We start from the raw sequence: 17,970 nt of genomic DNA, 5'->3' as shown, positions 1-17,970 counted from the left end.
AGTCAACATCTCGATGATAAAATTTTTTTTCTGACCATCTGACCGTTTCACCGTTTTGCATCCAAGAGGACGTCAGGCACAGCTTCATCCACAGTGCGGCATTAGTTTGCCGTTCAGTCAGAGACATGGTGAGGCTGCACATTGTTGCTCGAAACAACCGCCACCCCCCCCCAAAAAAAACTCTTCAAATACTTGATATGTTTTGTTTGCCTCCCCGATGCTCCCCACTGCATGAGTCCATTTTTTATGTGTGTTTTTTCCCCCCCTCTATATTTGTACATATACTGCACTACACAGATTTGATAGAGCCCAATGTTCTTAAAACCGGGAATGGTGCTTTCTGTAAAAGTAGAATTTCATAAATGATTGGTCGTAGGTTTTCTTTCCCCTTGCAGTAACTTCATGACAACATCCGCGGGCGTCTCCACAAAAGCAGGAGTTCGTGACGGCGCGGGGTTTGTTTTCTTGAAAGAAAAGGGAGGCAAAGTCGAAGAGGAAGATTAGAACACGGAGGAAAGCCCCTAAGGCTCATCCGATTGGTCCGGAGAATCTTGATTGGTTTGGCCAAGCGACGGTGGGTTTGATTGATTACTGGGGGTGTCGTGGAAACACTGTCAGAGGAAGTGGTCACTCATCATTTTGATGAACTCGGGCACCTTGGACCTGGAGGGAGAAAGACACGTGCAGACATCATCAACAACGCAGATGGCGCTATAGCCATTTGTTTCGTGAATAGCCGAATTATCGATCAGAACAAAAATGCCAAATTTTTGTTTATATTTATATTCATTCATTCATTCATTCATCTTCCGAGCCGCTTGATCCTCACTAGGGTCGCGGGGGGTGCTGGAGCCTATCCCAGCTGTCTTCGGGCAGTAGGCGGGCGACACCCTGAATCGGTTGCCAGCCAATCGCAGGGCACACAGAGACGAACAACCATTCAATTTAGACAATTTAGACAATTTAGAGTGTTCAATCAGCCTGACATGCATATTTTTGGAATGTGGGAGGAAACCGGAGCACCCGGAGAAAACCCACGCAGGCCCGGGGAGAACATGCAAACTCCACACGGGGAGGCCGGAGCTGGAATCGAACCCGGTACCTCTGCACTGCGAAGCCGACGTGCTAACCACTGGACTACCGGGCCTTATATTTATATGTCTCAATAAATAAAAGACGGTTCGCTATGTGCATCTTGATGCATGTGGGTGCGCCACGATTCAAGAACAGCACATTTTCGAGCGGAACGGTTCCGCAAGGTCCAATTCCGAGTGTTGCATGAACCTGTCAAGCCGTTTTTTGGAATGAGGGAGGAAACCGGAGTACCCGGAGAAAACCCACCCAGGCACGGGAAGAACATGCTACGTGCTAACCAGCTCACTAGTTGACCACCGTGTCGCATATTATATTATACACACACACGCACACACACACACACACACACTTAGCATATATATGCGACACTGTGGTGCTTGCTGTATCTCGGTCTGATATTTCCATTTGTTTGCTGATTTTCGATATCAAAGTGAGAAAGCAATGCGCAAAAAAATAATAATTTGATGAGATACTGTTACACGGCACTACACATACAATACGAACATACATGTGCACACCACACGCATATACCATCTACACACACATACGCAGGCAAGGAGACAGACAGAAAGACGAACGGACAGTACATAGCGTGCACGGGGGGTCCTTGGTTGACAACGGAGTCCCTGCCCTGATTTGATGTTAGATTGAGTCGATATTGTGATTCATTTTTGTTGGTTTCTTCCGCCTCTGCGGCCGTCCTGTCATTGGCAAAAATAAAAATGACTTGATTCCTGAAAGCTAAGCTGACCACCAAATTGACCTGAGTGTTGGACTCACTCTTCTTTTGTGTGTTGCACAGCCAAGAACAGAACCGCAAATACATTTCTCAATAATAATAAAAAGACACAAAACGATGACGACAGAACATCAAAATCACACTTACTGCCAATCTGTTGTTACAATGTACCCAAGAGCAGACGGGAGACTAAATCGCGTCCGTTTCTTTTGTCCAGCTGTTGTATCATCAGCTCTGTACACATTTTACTTGTCAGGAACTGACTGTTTGAATTTCAGCCCATTTTCTGGACTGCTTGGATTCATGGGATTGCATCATCATTTCAGCATCCAATCGAAATAACATCTTGTTGAATAACAGCTTCATTCATTTTCCTGACATTTTTTTTTTCTTCGTCACAATAAGCTGATCCAAAGCCCAAAGATAAATTCCATATGATTTTTTGTCAGATTGCAAGCAAGTTGCACGCCGAAATCATTCTGGACAATTTTAAACAAGTCGCAAATTTGGCTTTGAGTTGAAGGTACAACAGCAGATTAGTGAATAAGTGAAATCTTCTGACCATCAATGGGGGGGGGGGAGAAGATGTTGCTGCGTTTTACATTTGTCCCAATGGGTTCGCGCCATCGCCCATGGCGGCGTGGTGCGCGGCGGCGAGCGACAGGGGAGTCCCGTCCGATGCCACGGTGACTTTCTCCTCCTCGCGGCGTTTCAGGCAGGCCGCCTTCGGGTTCAAGTTTCTCTCTGGAAAATCGGAAGAGGAGACAGAAACTGTTAGATGACTGTCAGCATGCGAAAACAATTACCTGCGCCAACAATGACCAAGTCAATGCTGACCTTGAAAAAACGGGTCGAAAGAAACCTGGGCTGAAGAAGGCATTGCTGCCCTCTGCTGGCAGAGTGCGTATTAACAGCCTTCAACAGATACTATTGATCGTTTACTGACAGTACTTTTATTTTTTTTTTTCCATCCCTGAAAATTTAATTTTTCCCTAACAAATTTTCGACATATGTTCGACATAAATTTTTTTTTAGGTAGGAAAAGTATCCTGTCTGTGATTTTGTAAATGTGTTGATAAATGAGCGATACAAAAAAGGTTATTATAGAAAATAGTCGTCAAGTAAAATACGTTTATGCAAATTACTGTACGTAGAGTGGTTCAATTTTGTACATCCTTTATGGATAGTACACTGACCTCTGACTTGTTGCTCCAGACTGAGGATGACCGCCACGGCCTGGTGAAGGATTAGTAACTTGGTCTGCGGCTTATCGCTCTTTAAGTGCAACTGCACCATCCGGCCGAGTTCCTTGAACGCCTCGTTGATGTCGCGTACTCGCAAGCGCTCGCGAGCATTGTTGGCCATTCTCCTTTCCCGCTCCCGCTCCATCTTCTGCTCCGGAGACAGGTCCTCATCGTCGTTGTTGCTATGGTGGCCAATGATGTGGACGAAAAGGAGAAGGCGGGTGGCGGCGGGGGACGTTACGGGTGGCGGTATGGGAGAAAGATTTGAGGATGGAAGTTCAGTTTCAAGGTCTTTTCTTAGCACCGAAAAATGGATTCACATCATTAATATCATGACCGCCATCATCATGTCTCAGTTTCTGGGTTTGGGATCCAAATGGTTTTGAATTTGTTTCAACTCCAGGTGGGAAAAAAAACCCCCAAGAACAAAAACACGTTCAACTGTTTTTTTTTGGGTTTTTTTAAATCACTGGAGGAGTGAAGGCTACTGAGCTGCATCCAGGGAGGGGAAACGAATCGGGTGATTTTGATTGTGATTTGTTTAAACATAGTGTTCATAGAAACTGAAACTTGTTATATGTGCTAAATTGACGTTTCTTGTCTTTTGTAATGTAATTACAATTACTAATAATTAATCCCTGTTTTTAAAATATTATTTACATTATTTAAAATTATTCTAAATAATTATTTAAAATATTAAATAATATTAATATTTTAATATTTTATTGTAATATTTTAAATAACTATTATTTAAAATATTAAATAATAATTAATTATTATTATTTACGGTACGGCCGAATAAAATGATCCATTCATTGCACTGTAATTCTCGAGAGTGGAGTCACCGGCGCATGTCAGCTCGTGATCAAACAATCTTTTGGTGCTGGTTTCCAGTCCCCTGAATGCAACGTAGCACTTCTTTTGGGGAAAATTGATGGTGGGTTCTACTCTGCTGTGTGAGAAACAGTTAAAACCAGGCTCAAGACCGTGGAGAGACAAAGAGGATCAAAAGGGAGCTTCTTGTCCACCAGAAACCTCTGTTTTGACTCAAGAGCGCTACTGCGGTTCTCGGCCAAAAAGCACTGGCTGAACGCAAATCCATTAGCAGCGGCCGCGCCTCCCAAAACAGAGCTGCCTGGTGATTTTCGAGCAAAAAATGCCTCCGCATTAGCGGCTGTATTTAGCTGCTTCTCGTCACACTTGGTCACTTCATCAAAGTCTAAAGGCTGGGACCCAAAAGCACTCACCACTTCAAGCCCTCCCTTATTCAAGTGCTCTCTGAAAACCAGAGAACATTTTCCGATCCACTCTTGCTACAAGAGTTTCACTTACAATGGCGACCGTCAACTCGGCGGGGTCTCTCAGAACCGGAGATGCTTTGGGGAACCAGCCTCATGAGAGTTTTGATAGAAGCGAACATCTAAGAGGTTGGCGGGTTACCTAGATCTTGACCTATCAATTCCTTTGAGATCCTTGCTGTCAATGTCTTCCTTCTTGGGGTCCAAAGGCTTGGAGTCTTGCAGGAGGTTCTCATCGCCCTCATCCTCGGACTTGATCTCTGAGCTGATGGAAGAGGTGCTCTGGCCCTGAAGGCCTCCAGATAGAGCTGCAAAGAGCAAAAACAAAGAGGTGCTTGAATGAACGAGCTAGCTAGCTAGCTAGCTGTCTGGCTAGCATAAAGACAATAAGATAAGATATCCTTTATTTGTCCCAAAATGGGGAAATTTACATGATAGCACACCCAAAATATTTGAGAGCTTCATATTTTTTTTTTTTAAAAACTGTTTGCTGTTTGGGGCGGGGGGGGGGGGGATTTGTAGAGTGGTAAGTGCTCCACACCAGGCCCCTCACCGGTTGATGCACAGTAGCCAATGCCCGCCACCAACCCGCATTTTATTATTTAAGAAGGAAAGGCCTCGAATTGAATCATTTCAAACATGAATCAAATCGTCTTTTCTTTGCAGAGCTATCTCGGAATGAAATCATCCCCTCTCTAATTGAGCCTTACCATATCGAATCGAATGGTAATCGCACTGAGCATATATTATAATTGATTTTCCCGGATGTTTTCACACAATGCCCGTGACAGTTTTGTACGATCCAAACAAATTTGGGATTTTAAAGACAAACAGACAGAGAAGAATTCAAATTAAAATGACTATTATGACATTCATCTCGAATTCTATGTCAGGATCAACAAAATAAAAGGACGGGCTGACGAAACAGCCAAAGATCTGACAGCAAGTGGACCGTGCGCAAATGCAAATTACCGCTCTCGCCTCCTGTCCGTCTCTCTCCTCGGTAGAACAGTTAAGTCTTTATTTGACGTCTGTATGGATCGGTAACTGGGAGGCTGCCAAATTCTCTGTCAACAGAACACTCGCCTCTGTTCCCACACAGACACCACCAACTGTCGGCCATTTTGAATCTCCGTCTGCCTGACTGGAGGCATTTTGTGTTCACTTTTGAGTGACAGTCTGTGTTTGGCTTCATGGTGTCCCCGTCAGTACAATTACTGTTACTTTGCGGACAAACAGTTGCATTTCAATGAGTTGAATGTGAAAGTGACTTTTGTCCATCTGAAGGTCTGAATGAACACACACATTGAGGGAGACTGGACACATTTGTGAATAATCGGCATACGTGTTCAATTCAATGAATTTCTTTTCTTCGATCTTTGAATAGGAAAATATCTTAGAGTTGTTGTCTCAATCGATAAAAGAATCTCTGTCCCTTTTATCATACTTTGCATTATATATGGCATTTTAGTATATATATACTCTATACTCTTTATCTATTGTCCCTCTTTAGGTTGACAGGTAAACTGGAGGCTATCCCAGCTGACTTTGGGCAAGAAGCGTGCACCCTGGACTGGTCACCAGCCAATCAAAGTTGATTAGATTTTGTAAAATAAACAAAATATAATAGAAATACTTGCGGTTAATCACCATTCCTTTTTTCCCCACAGCCTTGAACACTTCCATTACACTCTGTGTGTGTGTGTGTGTTAGAATGAGGAGCAATGTCTCTTTTTTTTCTGCTTGAGTGTATGTTTCCCTCTCTCTCACCTCATTACACACTTGGCTGTAGTTTCTGCTTGCTGAACTTTGCTGCCAGCAAACTCATTTGCAGCCTTTAAAAAGAGCTCAGGGCTAATTTGTTTCACATTGCGCTCATATACACTTCCCTCCTCCATATTCATAGCGTATATTTATTTAGTGTTTTAGTGCTCAGTAAATGTGGGGTTCGCCAGCTGAGCCTTGACTTTAGCGCGTGTGTCTACTGCCTGAAACGACCTCCTCTTAAAAAAAGTCAGTTTTGATGTTTCCTCGTGAATTATAGACACATTACTCACCTCCTCGACAAATATGTAATATGAATACAGTATTTTTTTTTTGTAATTTGAAGTTGAAAGTGAAAGTGAAAATATACTTTTCCTATTTTGTTTTCCGTTGTATGTCAGTGAGCCTTTTAAAAAATTTTACCAATTATTTACGGCCCATTGTTTTCATTATTCATTCATCCATTCATTTTCCAATCCACCAAGGGTCGCGGGGTGTTTTCATTATTAAAAGGCAAAACACACACAAAAAATGTCACCCTTTAGGTACAGCAACACAAAATTTGGATGATGATGTGGATGAATGAGTCTTCCCTTCTTTATGAAGGGACTTACCGCGGTAAGGATCAGGTTGGCTGAGGTCTGGCGAAGTGGCCGACTGAGCCGGCAGCTGAGGCACCTGACTTGCCGCCATCGAGTGACCACCACGTAAAGGACCCATACTGCCGTCTTCTCTGTGAGAGCTCACCTTGGGGGGACAGACAAAAGGAATACAATGACTTAACCAGGGATCTGTAAATTTGAACTAATTGGTAAATATTAATATATTAATCAACACTTAAAAGTTACAAGCAGGAGATATCGCTGTGCGTTTGGGAATTGGGTCTTAAAAATGTAATGTCAAGTAAAAAATGAAAGAAAAACCCCAATAATACTGTAAATTAAAATCTGTTTCTGGTTTTGTTTCCTCACATAAATTGAGGTGTAAAATTCCCCCCAGCCCCATGTATATTTTTTTTTCTTAGAATATATATATAATACTTCGTTCATGCTCGTGAGTGTTAAAAAAACTGCTTCCGGTCTTTTACTTCCCAATTGTTGTAGTTCTGCCTTTGGCCTGTTGGAGGCATTATTTACCTTTCTAAGAGGCCAAACTTCGAAGGCATCCTGTGGTGTGACTGTCCCATTGAATCTGCCTGTTAGAACATGTATGTTTTCAACTTGTATGTGGGCTCTTTTTGTTCATTGCTGTTTGCCGGGCCATACAGTGAGTGGGGTGCATTTGTGTGTGTGTGTGTGTGAGCTTGGCTGCATCCCATCCATCTGTCGGACACGCACGCACACGACAACACAACAACTGACAATTATCTCAATGCCCATATGTTTGATTGTGGGATTTCTAATTCCCAGGGCACCAAGCAGCTTCCAGCGGGGACTCACTGTTTTGGCACGAGATGGGATGATCTCTTTAAGTGTGTGTGTGTGTGTGTATGTGTGTGTGGGTGTGTGTGTGTGCTCGCCGGTGTGTGTGCACGTTTGTCTAACGATGCCAGCTTCCTTGTGGGCATCCTTAAAAATGGTCTAACACCCGATACGGTTAAAAATCGTTTTTGTACTTTGAGCAGGCCATGAAAATGAAAATAATATGAATAAAAGTATTCGAAAATATATGGATAGCTTTTTTATTTTATTTTTTTTTGGACGAGCAGCTTACTATTGTACAGATGATGATGCGTAGTTTTTATTCAGATGTGATGTCTCTGATTTGTAATTTGTTTCCACTCTGGGGAGGCAAAAATGTTTAGTAAGGCACGCTCAGCCAGTGGCAACGCAAGATGGCCACCGATGGCTTCACTTCACTTTATGGCATGTAGGCGGCATTTTTAGTCCAATACAAGTCAGTGGGTCAATGGCATGTACATTTCCAGTCGGGAGATAAATGCATCGTGACAACAATGGCAGGGTCGAGCTCGTCAAAGTTCACTTGCTGTTTGCTGCGATGACTGACAATGACGCCCGAAGAAATGGATCTGCGGCGCAAATCCTCAGAGTAGGGTTTCGTGTTTTACATCATCGTTCCTCTGCGGGTTTGCTCGCGTTGGTTGCTAGCTTACGCTAACACTGCTTGGCTGACTTGCTAAAATTCTCCCAAACATATCCATTTGCCGTAACTAATTCAGTGGCCAGCAGTTGAAGCCGAAGGGATTGTTGCAGATGTTATCCCAAGGACGCAGTCGGCTCATCGGGCAAACCGGCCACCGAGCGTAAAGAATGAAGTGGTGAAGGAGAAAGTCAGACCATATAGGGGGACATTTTAGAATAATTCAAACAAAAATATTCTTGCTATTTTCACCACTGAGGCTACAAACAGAAGCTTTGCAAATGTGGAGAATTTAGAAGACAATCTGCCAATCAGATTGAATTGCACAAATAGGGCAACAACATTTTTTTCGTCACACAAAATGTCGGCCACGCGTCGCAGTGTCATTCGGTGTCTCCCATCTGTCCGTCCAAAACATCTGTACGTTGCCTTACATCTGATTTTTGCCACTCATCCTTCTTCCCCCCATTCTCCGTCTTTCATCATCGCCTGGATTCTCAAATGCTCAATGGCAGCGGTGAGGAGAAAGAGAGGCCGGCGTACATTTTTAATGGAAGGGCTTTTATATTTTAACGAGCCTTCCTTCTCTCTTCCTTAATTTGGTTCAACGGGGACGGCAAGACGATGAGACAGACGGCAGCGAGAATGATAAATAAATAAGACAAATGCCGTTGCCATGAATTGGAGCCACGCCCTCACACCCCATCATTCATCAGGTTAGACCAGAGGTATCATTCGGACTTTTTTTTGTCACACTGTTGGCAACCAATAGTAGGTCAGTTTGTCAGCTTTTATTATCTTTTCGCAAATGTCCGTTAAATCCGAACCAAGAAGGAACCTTCTCAAGTCTGATGAGTTCATGTATTAAGACTCAAACAGTCACTCCCCGCTTTGAACTTTTATGTTTATGAAGCATAGAAAAAGTAATCAATTAGTCACTAAGAATTTGGTGGACTGCGTGGAACTGCTTGCTGATTCATCACATCTCGACACCGTGACCGAGGCCAAATGAAGTGCTGGAAACAGCTGAGGGGGCCGTTCATTGATTCAGGCTTCACCCGTTTGCGGGCTAACAAGGTCAGTAAGGTCATTCTTTTTCTTGATTCATATTTTTTAACACAACTCCAAGATTTCCTTTCATCCATCAAAGAAATTGAGTCCAATGCACATCACTTTTTTTTCTGAATTGAAGTCACATTTTAGTTATACAGGAAAACCTTGATGTCAAGTAAGTCAAGCACGATTTTTAAAAAAAAAACATGTAATTGCCACGATTAGAAAAACCAAGAGAGTGAACTTCCAAAACGCACACATGGGAGAGGCTAAGCGGTAGCGGCTATGATAAATGCCACATTGCTAATTGGATACATAGATCTACTTACATATTTTTCGACCTATAGCCATAAGTACTTGAGAACACTGTGCAACACTGCAAAGTGAAGGAAAGCACCTGCTATTGCTACATGTGCACGAATGCGCGCCCGCACACATACATACAGACACACAATCAGGAAAAAATGAGCAAGGACATTTTCCTGGGTTATGGCATGCACACAACGAAGCGTATTTTTCCATTTTTCTGCAGCTTTGAGAAGCTCAGTACGATAATTCGAATGTTAGAAGATCAAAAAGCTTCAAACATAACAAAGACCGCGGATGTCTGTCCTGCATTTACTGTAGTTCAGGTCGAAGCCTTTGTTTTTTTTCAACAAAAATATATTCCAAAGGAGGCAGCCCGTTAGTCCAGTGGTTAGCACGTCGGCTTCACAGTACAGAGGTACCGGGTTCGATTCCAGCACCGGCCTCCCTGTGTGGAGTTTGCATGTTCTCCCCGGGCCTGCGTGGGTTTTCTCCGGGTGCTCCGGTTTCCTCCCACATTCCGAATAACATGCGTGGCAGGCTGATTGAACACTCCAAATTGTCCCTAGGTGTGAGTGTGAGTGGTTGTTCGTTTCTGTGTGCCCTGCGATTGGCTGGCAACCGATTCAGGGTGTCCCCCGCCTACTGCCCGGAGACAGCTGGGATAGGCTCCAGCACCCCCCGCGACCCTAGTGAGGATCAAGCGGCTCGGAAGATGAATGAATGAATGAATATTCCAAAGGAAATAAAAGCAAATTATGAATAATAATTAAAAAAAAAAAAGATCCTCCCATGTTTTTTGTTGTTGTTGTTCAGACTGTTCATTTTTGTCAGAATGAATGTCAGTTGAAATGGCGAGCGACTATCACGGCTATACTTGAACGGATGTGTTTGAGCACGCGGTCCTACAAGACCTGACAACCTGTACACATCGTGCCCATTTATGGATATCGCCTCACACTTCGGCAGCTCGGTTCATTATGATCATCTCACACATGCTTTCATTCAGGAGGGCAATGAGATAAGAGCACATGTGGAAGCAATCGCGCAGTTTTACAACGTGTCAAGAGTCCAACGCATTCTTAAGGACCCCGAAGGCTGCCGCATTTAAAGCAATGAAGGAAAAACACCGGTGATTCGGTGTCATTTGCACACGGGGCGGAATTTTTTTTTACTGTATTTATTAACATTGCATTTTGCATTCAATACTTTATACTGGGTAAAAATTGTTCGAGTCCTTTACAGTATTTTTAAATGGATAACGGTATGCAGAAGCGATAAGAAACGGGGTACACAGTAGTTGTGCATTCTACTGGACATGTCAAATGCAGTATTGTGTGTATGTATGTAAGTAAGTTGAGTAAATGGCAAAGTATTAGTCTCTCTCTCTCTCTCTCTCTCCTCCTTTCTCACCCACATCCGTCTGCCACCTGTTTTCCCAGAGTTATGACCTCAGTCTGCAGGCGTCTCTCCCAAACAAAGCCAAACTACATACAGCTGTGTGTGTGTGTGTGTGTGTGTGTGTGTGTGTGTGTGTGTGTGTGTGTGTGCGCGCTCACGATCGTGCATGTGCATGAGTATGCGTGCATGAGTGTACACATGGGTGCATGTGAATGAGACAGAGAGAGAATTAAATCAAGCGGTGCCTTGAGATATGAGTTTAATGCATTCCGTGACAATGCTCGGAATGCAAACCTCCCATATCTCATCTCATCTGTCCCCCAAGGAAATGAGCGGATGTGCAAAATGATGACAACAAATGTTGTCAAAAATAGCACTCGGTTATAGGATTCTCTATATCATGGTATAAAACTATAGCGTACTTACATAATAACATAACATTTTATAGTTGTTTTCACACTGCATCAATTGATTCATGCTGTTGTGACCGCATTGGCCAACTGGGGGCAGTATAAAACAAATGGATATATTGTTCATCGATGCATCTCAACCCCTCAACTCGGCAGTTCAGCACTACTATGGGTTTTTCTTGACAGAGGATTAAGAATATATGACCATTAGTACATATTGTCTATCTCGATGTGCTGCTGCACCGTTTATGTTGAATCAACTGCTTAAAGAGTACGGCTTACTTCGGCCATATTTATTGGGCTGAGCTATTGCTTTCATTTCAATGATCGATGAACAGTGCAGTAGAGGTGCAGGGTTCGATTCTGGCTCCGGCCTTCCTGTCTGGCGTTTTGCATGTGCCTATGTGGGTTTTCTCCGGGTACTCCAGTTTTCTTCCACATTCCAAAAACATGCGCGGCAGGTTAACGGAGCACTCGAAATTGTCCCGAGGTGTGTGCGATTGCCAGTTAGCTCTGCTTGTTTTTCTTTCCATTGGAGCACCGCTTAATGTGACTCACTTCCTGCGATTATGTTTTTAATGAAGCAGGCAAAAAGCAGTCAAGGCAATCACGGGCCACATCCTGCCCCGACTTCAACAATGCAACTCACCGAGCACTGACATAACGTGCAATGACGCCTTGTGCGAAACCACGCCCGCTGTCGGTAGATTATCACACGCAGACATCTGTGATGAGGATAGCAGGTGTTTGGGTTGAGTCTCCAGCCGCAGCTCTGTGCTTCCTCATCATTTTCAACCTGAACGCGTCTCTTTAACATTACGTGTACAACAGAAGCGATATGCTTACTCGTTGGAATAAAGACTGAGGTGACAAGAAAATGTGTTTTGTCTGAGACAAAGACGCAGGTACTGGGACCCGCGCAGAGGCGCACAGGCACACGCCTCTATAGCAGGTGTTCTCCATTCAGAGAAAACACTTGCAAGTAAATGCTACCAGCTCGACCGGTGGGAGTGTGACACAGTGACACTGTTCCGGTGAGGACGGCGCAAAGTTCAACGGATCGCGATATAGCGTCCGTAGCTCGGCCCAAAGCCGAAACAAATTCGGCTATATCGAGGGGGGGGGCTATTGGAGGATCACCGTAATATTTAGAATTTGTTTTATCTTTTGAGACTTTAAGGTGAGAAGCTCGGTCATCCGGGAGGGGCTCAGAGTCGAGCCGCTTCTCCTCCACATCGAGAGGAGCCAGATGAGGTGGCTTGGGCATCCTGAGCGCCTCCCCGGTGAGGTGTTCCGGGCATGTCCCACCGGGAGGAGACCCAGAGGAAGACCCAGGACACGCTGGAGAGACTATGTCACCCAGCTGGCCTGGGAACGTCTCGGGATCCCCCGGGGAGAGCTGGAAGAAGTAGCTAGGGAGAGGGAAGTCTGGGCTTCCCTGCTAAAGCTGTTGCCCCCGCGACCCGGACCCGGATAAGCGGTAGATGATGGACTTTGACATTTTATTTCATCACAGTGACGTCGACTGGGACATTTTGTCTCAATTCTGGCTACAATAGTACAACTACAAACTAAAAAAAGAGAGAACCGGACAATCCTAATGCGTAACGGGCCCATTGCAGCCCTGAAAGTTGCTCTTTGGAAACCCGCCGGATGACGCCACATCCTATGAAGAGACATTTTAAGGAGAAAACATGTCATGTGTGCTCGCAACGTGTGTGTGTACGCTAATGTGCAGAGACAAAAACAAACAACCCGGGCCTGAATGAACGTGTTCAGGCATCGGAAAGTGTGAATGCCTTTCGAAATGTTCCTCTCTCACACAAACACGCCCACGTCTCATGTCACGCAGCTGTTTGCTGTTCCAAGAAGACAAAACTCACCCCGCGGGTTCGTACTCAAAGAGTGCACCGCTAGCCATCTTTGCACATGAGCAACGGGGTCCCTACCATGAGCGAGTGTCTGTTGCCCGACAGCAGTCCCGTCCCGTAGCCGCTTCCCAGGGAGCCCATGGCGCCGTTGTGGGTGTGCGCGGCCCCGATCAGGCCGTGCATGTCGCCGTGCCCGCCGCTCATGGCCGTTGATGGGCCGACAGCGTGGCTTCGCAGTACGTGAATGGCGTCGTCCAGGCGCTCCAAACGGTCCTCGATGCGACTTTGCTGCTAGGTAGAAAACAAAAGAAGGGCTGAGACACCTCCCCGAGCTTACCCAACTAAATTCTGTTCACCGTGTGCCACTTTCTCAACAAATTCCAAGTGGAACAAGGCTCGTGTTGGCTTTTGAAGCGCGTTCGACTTGTAAGAAGGCCAAATTGCGACAATACTATGGAGTGCGAAGTCAAACTCTTCAGAAACACCTGATATCTTTTTTCGACACACTGTGGGGGTGTGGATCCGCCTACCAGCGAGTGCAGTGGAGCCTCATAGTTTGGCGACGATGCTCCCTGCCCGCCGTTCCTGGACCAGACAGCTGAACTGGCGGCTGGCGGAGAGAAAGAGCGAGAAAGAGAGAGAGAGAACCAGGATTGATCAGAAGAGGAGGCCATTACATCATCAAATGTAAGGATGGTGGGGATTCAAATCAATTTCATGTGTTGCCTAAATGTCAACGCAAATGCAACCCAAAGGAAAATATTTGTTTAGTTATTTACTTTTAAAGCAGGCAGCGGAATAGCGTGAAATTCCCCAAGCTAGCAAGGCTAGCGCGTCTTCCGCACGTGACTGTTGACACATTCGTGTTTCCCCAATGAGAATCAGAGGCAGCGATTTGATTACGGTGTTGTCTTGACACGGGGGGGGGGGGGGGGGGGGGGTCCTTTTTTGTTTTTACTGCGGTTGCTGACAGCGTAGCGTAGCGTTCCGAATCAAGATTTCAGTTTGGAACGTTTTGGGCAATCGGCTCATCGCTAGCAAACAAACAGTTTTCCTGCTCTCGTGTTTTGGGCCATTATTTGGACACATTTGAGCGAGACGCCATTTTGTACCGTTATGTATTATGTATCGTTGACGGCCGATGATTCATTTTGTTATAATAAGATCACAAATTGGCGTTTCTTCAAATGCCCATCCCCAATTATCGATGATGGATGGCGTGCAAAAGAAGAAAGGTTTGGTGTTAGACAAAAGATCTAATCATGTCCACTTGTGATGTGAAGACAAAAACAAACCAAGTCATCATATTGCCTAGGAGACGTACAAATATCAGCTGTGCGTCTTTGAAAAGAATCAAAGTGTCGGTCTGATGAGCGTACGTCCTGAGCGAGACAAACGTGCTTTGTGGATTGTTTGTTTTTCACTTTGAAAAGGTGCTATCCAAATCGACGGGTCTCATTAGCTGGTAGAGAGAGATGAGAGACACTTGTTGAATTTCCATTACGATAAGACTTTTGAGAGTTGGCCGCCTTCAACCGCAATCGGGCGTGAGAGTATTATTCTTTGGTTCAAGTAGCTTGCAAATTAATTCAAAGGGGGGGAATCCAATTAAATTCTCTGAAGAATATTTGAATTGATAAGGACAATTGGAAGTCTTCAGCTTTTGCAAACGTGGGAGGACATTGCAGTACCTGGAGAAAAGCCACACAAACACGGGAGAGCACACGCAAACACAAAAGATGGAGCCCCGGATTGGAACCCGCAACCACTGCATGTATGTGCCCTGCAATTGGTCGGCGTGTGCTCCACCTTGGCTACACTGATAAAAAAAAATTGCTGCCTTTAATTTATTCATTCATTCATTCATCTTCCGAGCCGCTTGATCCTCACTAGGGTTGCGGCGGGTGCTGGAGCCTATCCCAGCTGTCTTCGGGCAGTAGGCGGGGGACACCCTGAATCGGTTGCCAGCCAATCGCAGGGCACACAGAAACGAACAACCATCCACGCTCACATTCACACCTAGGGACAATTTTAAAGCGTCCAATCAGCCTGCCATGCATGTTTTTGGAATGTGGGAGGAAACCGGAGCACCCGGAGAAAACCCACGCAGGCCCGGGGAGAACATGCAAACTCCACACAGGGAGGCCGGAGCTGGAATCGAACCCGGTACCTCTGCACTGTGAAGCCCACGTGCTAACCACTGGACTACCGGGCCGCCTGCCTTTAATTTACTCCATTTTATCAAGTGGCTGAAACCAATATTGTATAATCATCTAATCATCAATGAGGTCAAGTGCTCCAGAAAACGGATAAATGGGTAAGTGTACCAGACAGTCTGCCAATTCTTTTTTTTTTTTTACATTTTGCTCTTCCAAATAAAACTCAGAAGTGGTCTCAGTTCCTCATCTGCAAGGACTGCAGTCGTATTGCAGACAAAAAAAGAAAATAAAAATGACCACCACCGGGCAAATTGAACTCGAGTTTTGTGTCGCCAACTTACAGACGCACGATAAATCAGCATTAAGGACAAGCGGATGCGGCGTAGGTGCCACACGAAGAACGAGATGCTCCGCAACCACCGAGGTAGCCAAACACGTTTGCTGTTAAAACACCGCACGACAGTGTAAAAAGCGTATCAATAATTGACGGGGGGTGAAGGAATACTCGGCTTTGAAGTTGACTTCAGTGGAAGTCACTTCCCTCGACATTCAATCTCCTCCGTTTTCCCTTTCTTCGTTTCTCGCACGGCATCGGAATGGCCTCGTCATTCCTCTTCCTGTCTTATCTCTCCTTTGCTTGCTCACTGCCCCCCGAGCTTGGCTTTATATCGCTGAATTGATCTCATTAGCCCAGGTATGCCTTCCGGTGTGTGTGTTGTCCCATTGCCTCGATTTACAATCCGTGCTCATTTCCACGTGCTAATTAATATACGATCACAATACAAATCTAGCTATTACGTGGCAGGGCAAATTGCTTTCAGTCCAACGCTGTCAAAAAACCCTCGCAGCATTCATTATTAGCCTCGGATATCAATTTGCATGTAGTTTGCGCTAATAGGTTTCAATTCTCATTTGTAAAAAGTAGAGTGACTTTGACACAATCATAAACACCAATTATGGTTATGCAAGCATGAACCCAACCGGCTAGAATAGCGCAGAGCGGGACTGAGAGGGGAGGGCGATGGGGTAGCTAGGGAGGGGGGTGGGGGGGGGGGTGAGGCCCGTAGGTTTGTGAACAATTTGTCCAAGTGGTGCGCGTAATTAAAGCTATCTGTCACAAGGCTCGGAGGAGGAATATAAAACGACGTGTCACTGCGACAATTAGAGACAAATTCAACCCAACTATTATTCAGAGTCATTTTTCACTTTAAGGAACAGGAGGAAAGGGGTGTGGGGGTGGTGGGGGAGGGGGGGGAAAGAAAAAAAACCCACAAACAGGTAAGCTCGTTGTATTGTGATAGTTTTATTTGATGCCGATCTCGTTTTTGTGTCGGATGGAACATAATTTGGCGGGTTTTGAACAAGTTCCATTCAAATCACAGTCGAGTTCCCGATGATGATGATGATGATCAATATGGAAAAAAAAATATTGGAAAAAAAATGTGTCGGAAGGAAGTCGGACTTCATGTGTCTACCTGTGAGGGTGGGCGGGGAGCCCACCGGAGTTGAGGGATTGGAGGAATAGCTGTTGTTTGTGTGGTCTGGGGAGTAGATCTGAAGGAACAAAAGCAACCACCACAACAAAACACCACAAAATGAGTTCAAGGGCTCGTGGAACCCGTAAAGAATAATTCATTGCGACAGCCGACGCAATTAGAAAAGCGATAGCGCAGTCGAGAATAATATTTGGATATTAATGAGTAGGCCCGGGGTGTGCTGTACTTACCGAGGCTAGCGCTTTCCCTAAGGCGTCTCCTGTCTGGGAGCTACTGGCTGCGCCGCTCTGTGCTCGGTTAGCTGCGACACATTCAAATGCAAACACATTTGAACAGGGGGAGGGAAAAGGAGGTTTTGTTGCAAATCAGGATGCGACTACATTTTTTTTTGTCCCCCAATCGCTTCACGGCTCCGCTCGATGCTTCGGTTTTCTTTATTTTGAAAGCCATACGCTATACAGTGTCGCAGAAAATGCCTCCTCCATATCCTGAAGCTTAGCTACAAAATAGCAAATATCTCTCCAGTCTTTTGATCTTTTTTCCATTTTCAATTTCCCCCACAATAGCTCAGCTATTTCACTTTCAAAAGGTGAATTGTTATCGTACGGAGTTGCTGCAAAAGTATTTGGAATGCATCCAAACCATTGGCCGTGTCTCGAAATACGCACGCTATATTGGCCGCAGAGCGGCGACGCGCAACACGAGCATCTAACTCTTGGCAAAACTTTGTGCCGTTTGTGGAGGGTCTCGGTCCCGAACCTTCACAAATAGACACGATTTACTGTGCAACCAAATCTGTTTCACACACTTGCAGTGTGCCGATGCCAAAGGAGGAAGGATGTGACCTCAATGTACCAGATGCACACACACACACACACACACAGACACACACACACAGGCAGAAGTCTGACATGCTCGCAACTCACAACTCCTGATGGCAGATCCCAGATGGAAAGTTTACACTTATCCACATAAGTTAGACATAGGCTCGCACATGAACACATACGGTATAAGTAGGGGGGGGGGGGACATTT

The 17,970-nt window shown here is 45.1% G+C and overlaps 1 protein-coding gene across 13 annotated transcripts in view; it reads right to left on the bottom strand.

Moving 5' to 3' along the window:
• Positions 1-265: 265 nt before the first annotated feature.
• Positions 266-17,970, bottom strand: part of LOC127591168 (transcription factor 4-like) — a 116,904-nt gene continuing 99,199 nt past the window's right edge. For 5 of the 13 annotated variants that reach the window (XM_052051010.1, XM_052051013.1, XM_052051009.1 and 2 more), the window contains 9 exons: positions 17,167-17,237; positions 16,916-16,994; positions 13,812-13,891; positions 13,360-13,569; positions 6,755-6,887; positions 4,519-4,684; positions 3,031-3,260; positions 2,437-2,578; positions 266-663 (listed from right to left, as the gene is read on the bottom strand). In XM_052051010.1, coding sequence (XP_051906970.1) covers positions 615-663; positions 2,437-2,578; positions 3,031-3,260; positions 4,519-4,684; positions 6,755-6,887; positions 13,360-13,569; positions 13,812-13,891; positions 16,916-16,994; positions 17,167-17,237 — 1,160 coding nt within the window. In that variant the 3' untranslated portion in view covers positions 266-614. Of the gene's footprint in view, positions 664-2,396; positions 2,579-3,030; positions 3,261-4,518; positions 4,685-6,754; positions 6,888-13,359; positions 13,570-13,811; positions 13,892-16,915; positions 16,995-17,166; positions 17,238-17,970 lie in introns of all 13 variants that reach the window. The other 8 variants (XM_052051014.1, XM_052051016.1, XM_052051020.1 and 5 more) reach the window with 3 other exon arrangements.

The sequence above is a fragment of the Hippocampus zosterae genome, chromosome 18, assembly GCF_025434085.1.
Source record: "Hippocampus zosterae strain Florida chromosome 18, ASM2543408v3, whole genome shotgun sequence".
NCBI lineage: Eukaryota > Metazoa > Chordata > Actinopteri > Syngnathiformes > Syngnathidae > Hippocampus > Hippocampus zosterae.
The sequence above is the reverse complement of the archived record's forward strand: the minus strand, read 5'-3'. Positions and strand labels throughout refer to the sequence as shown.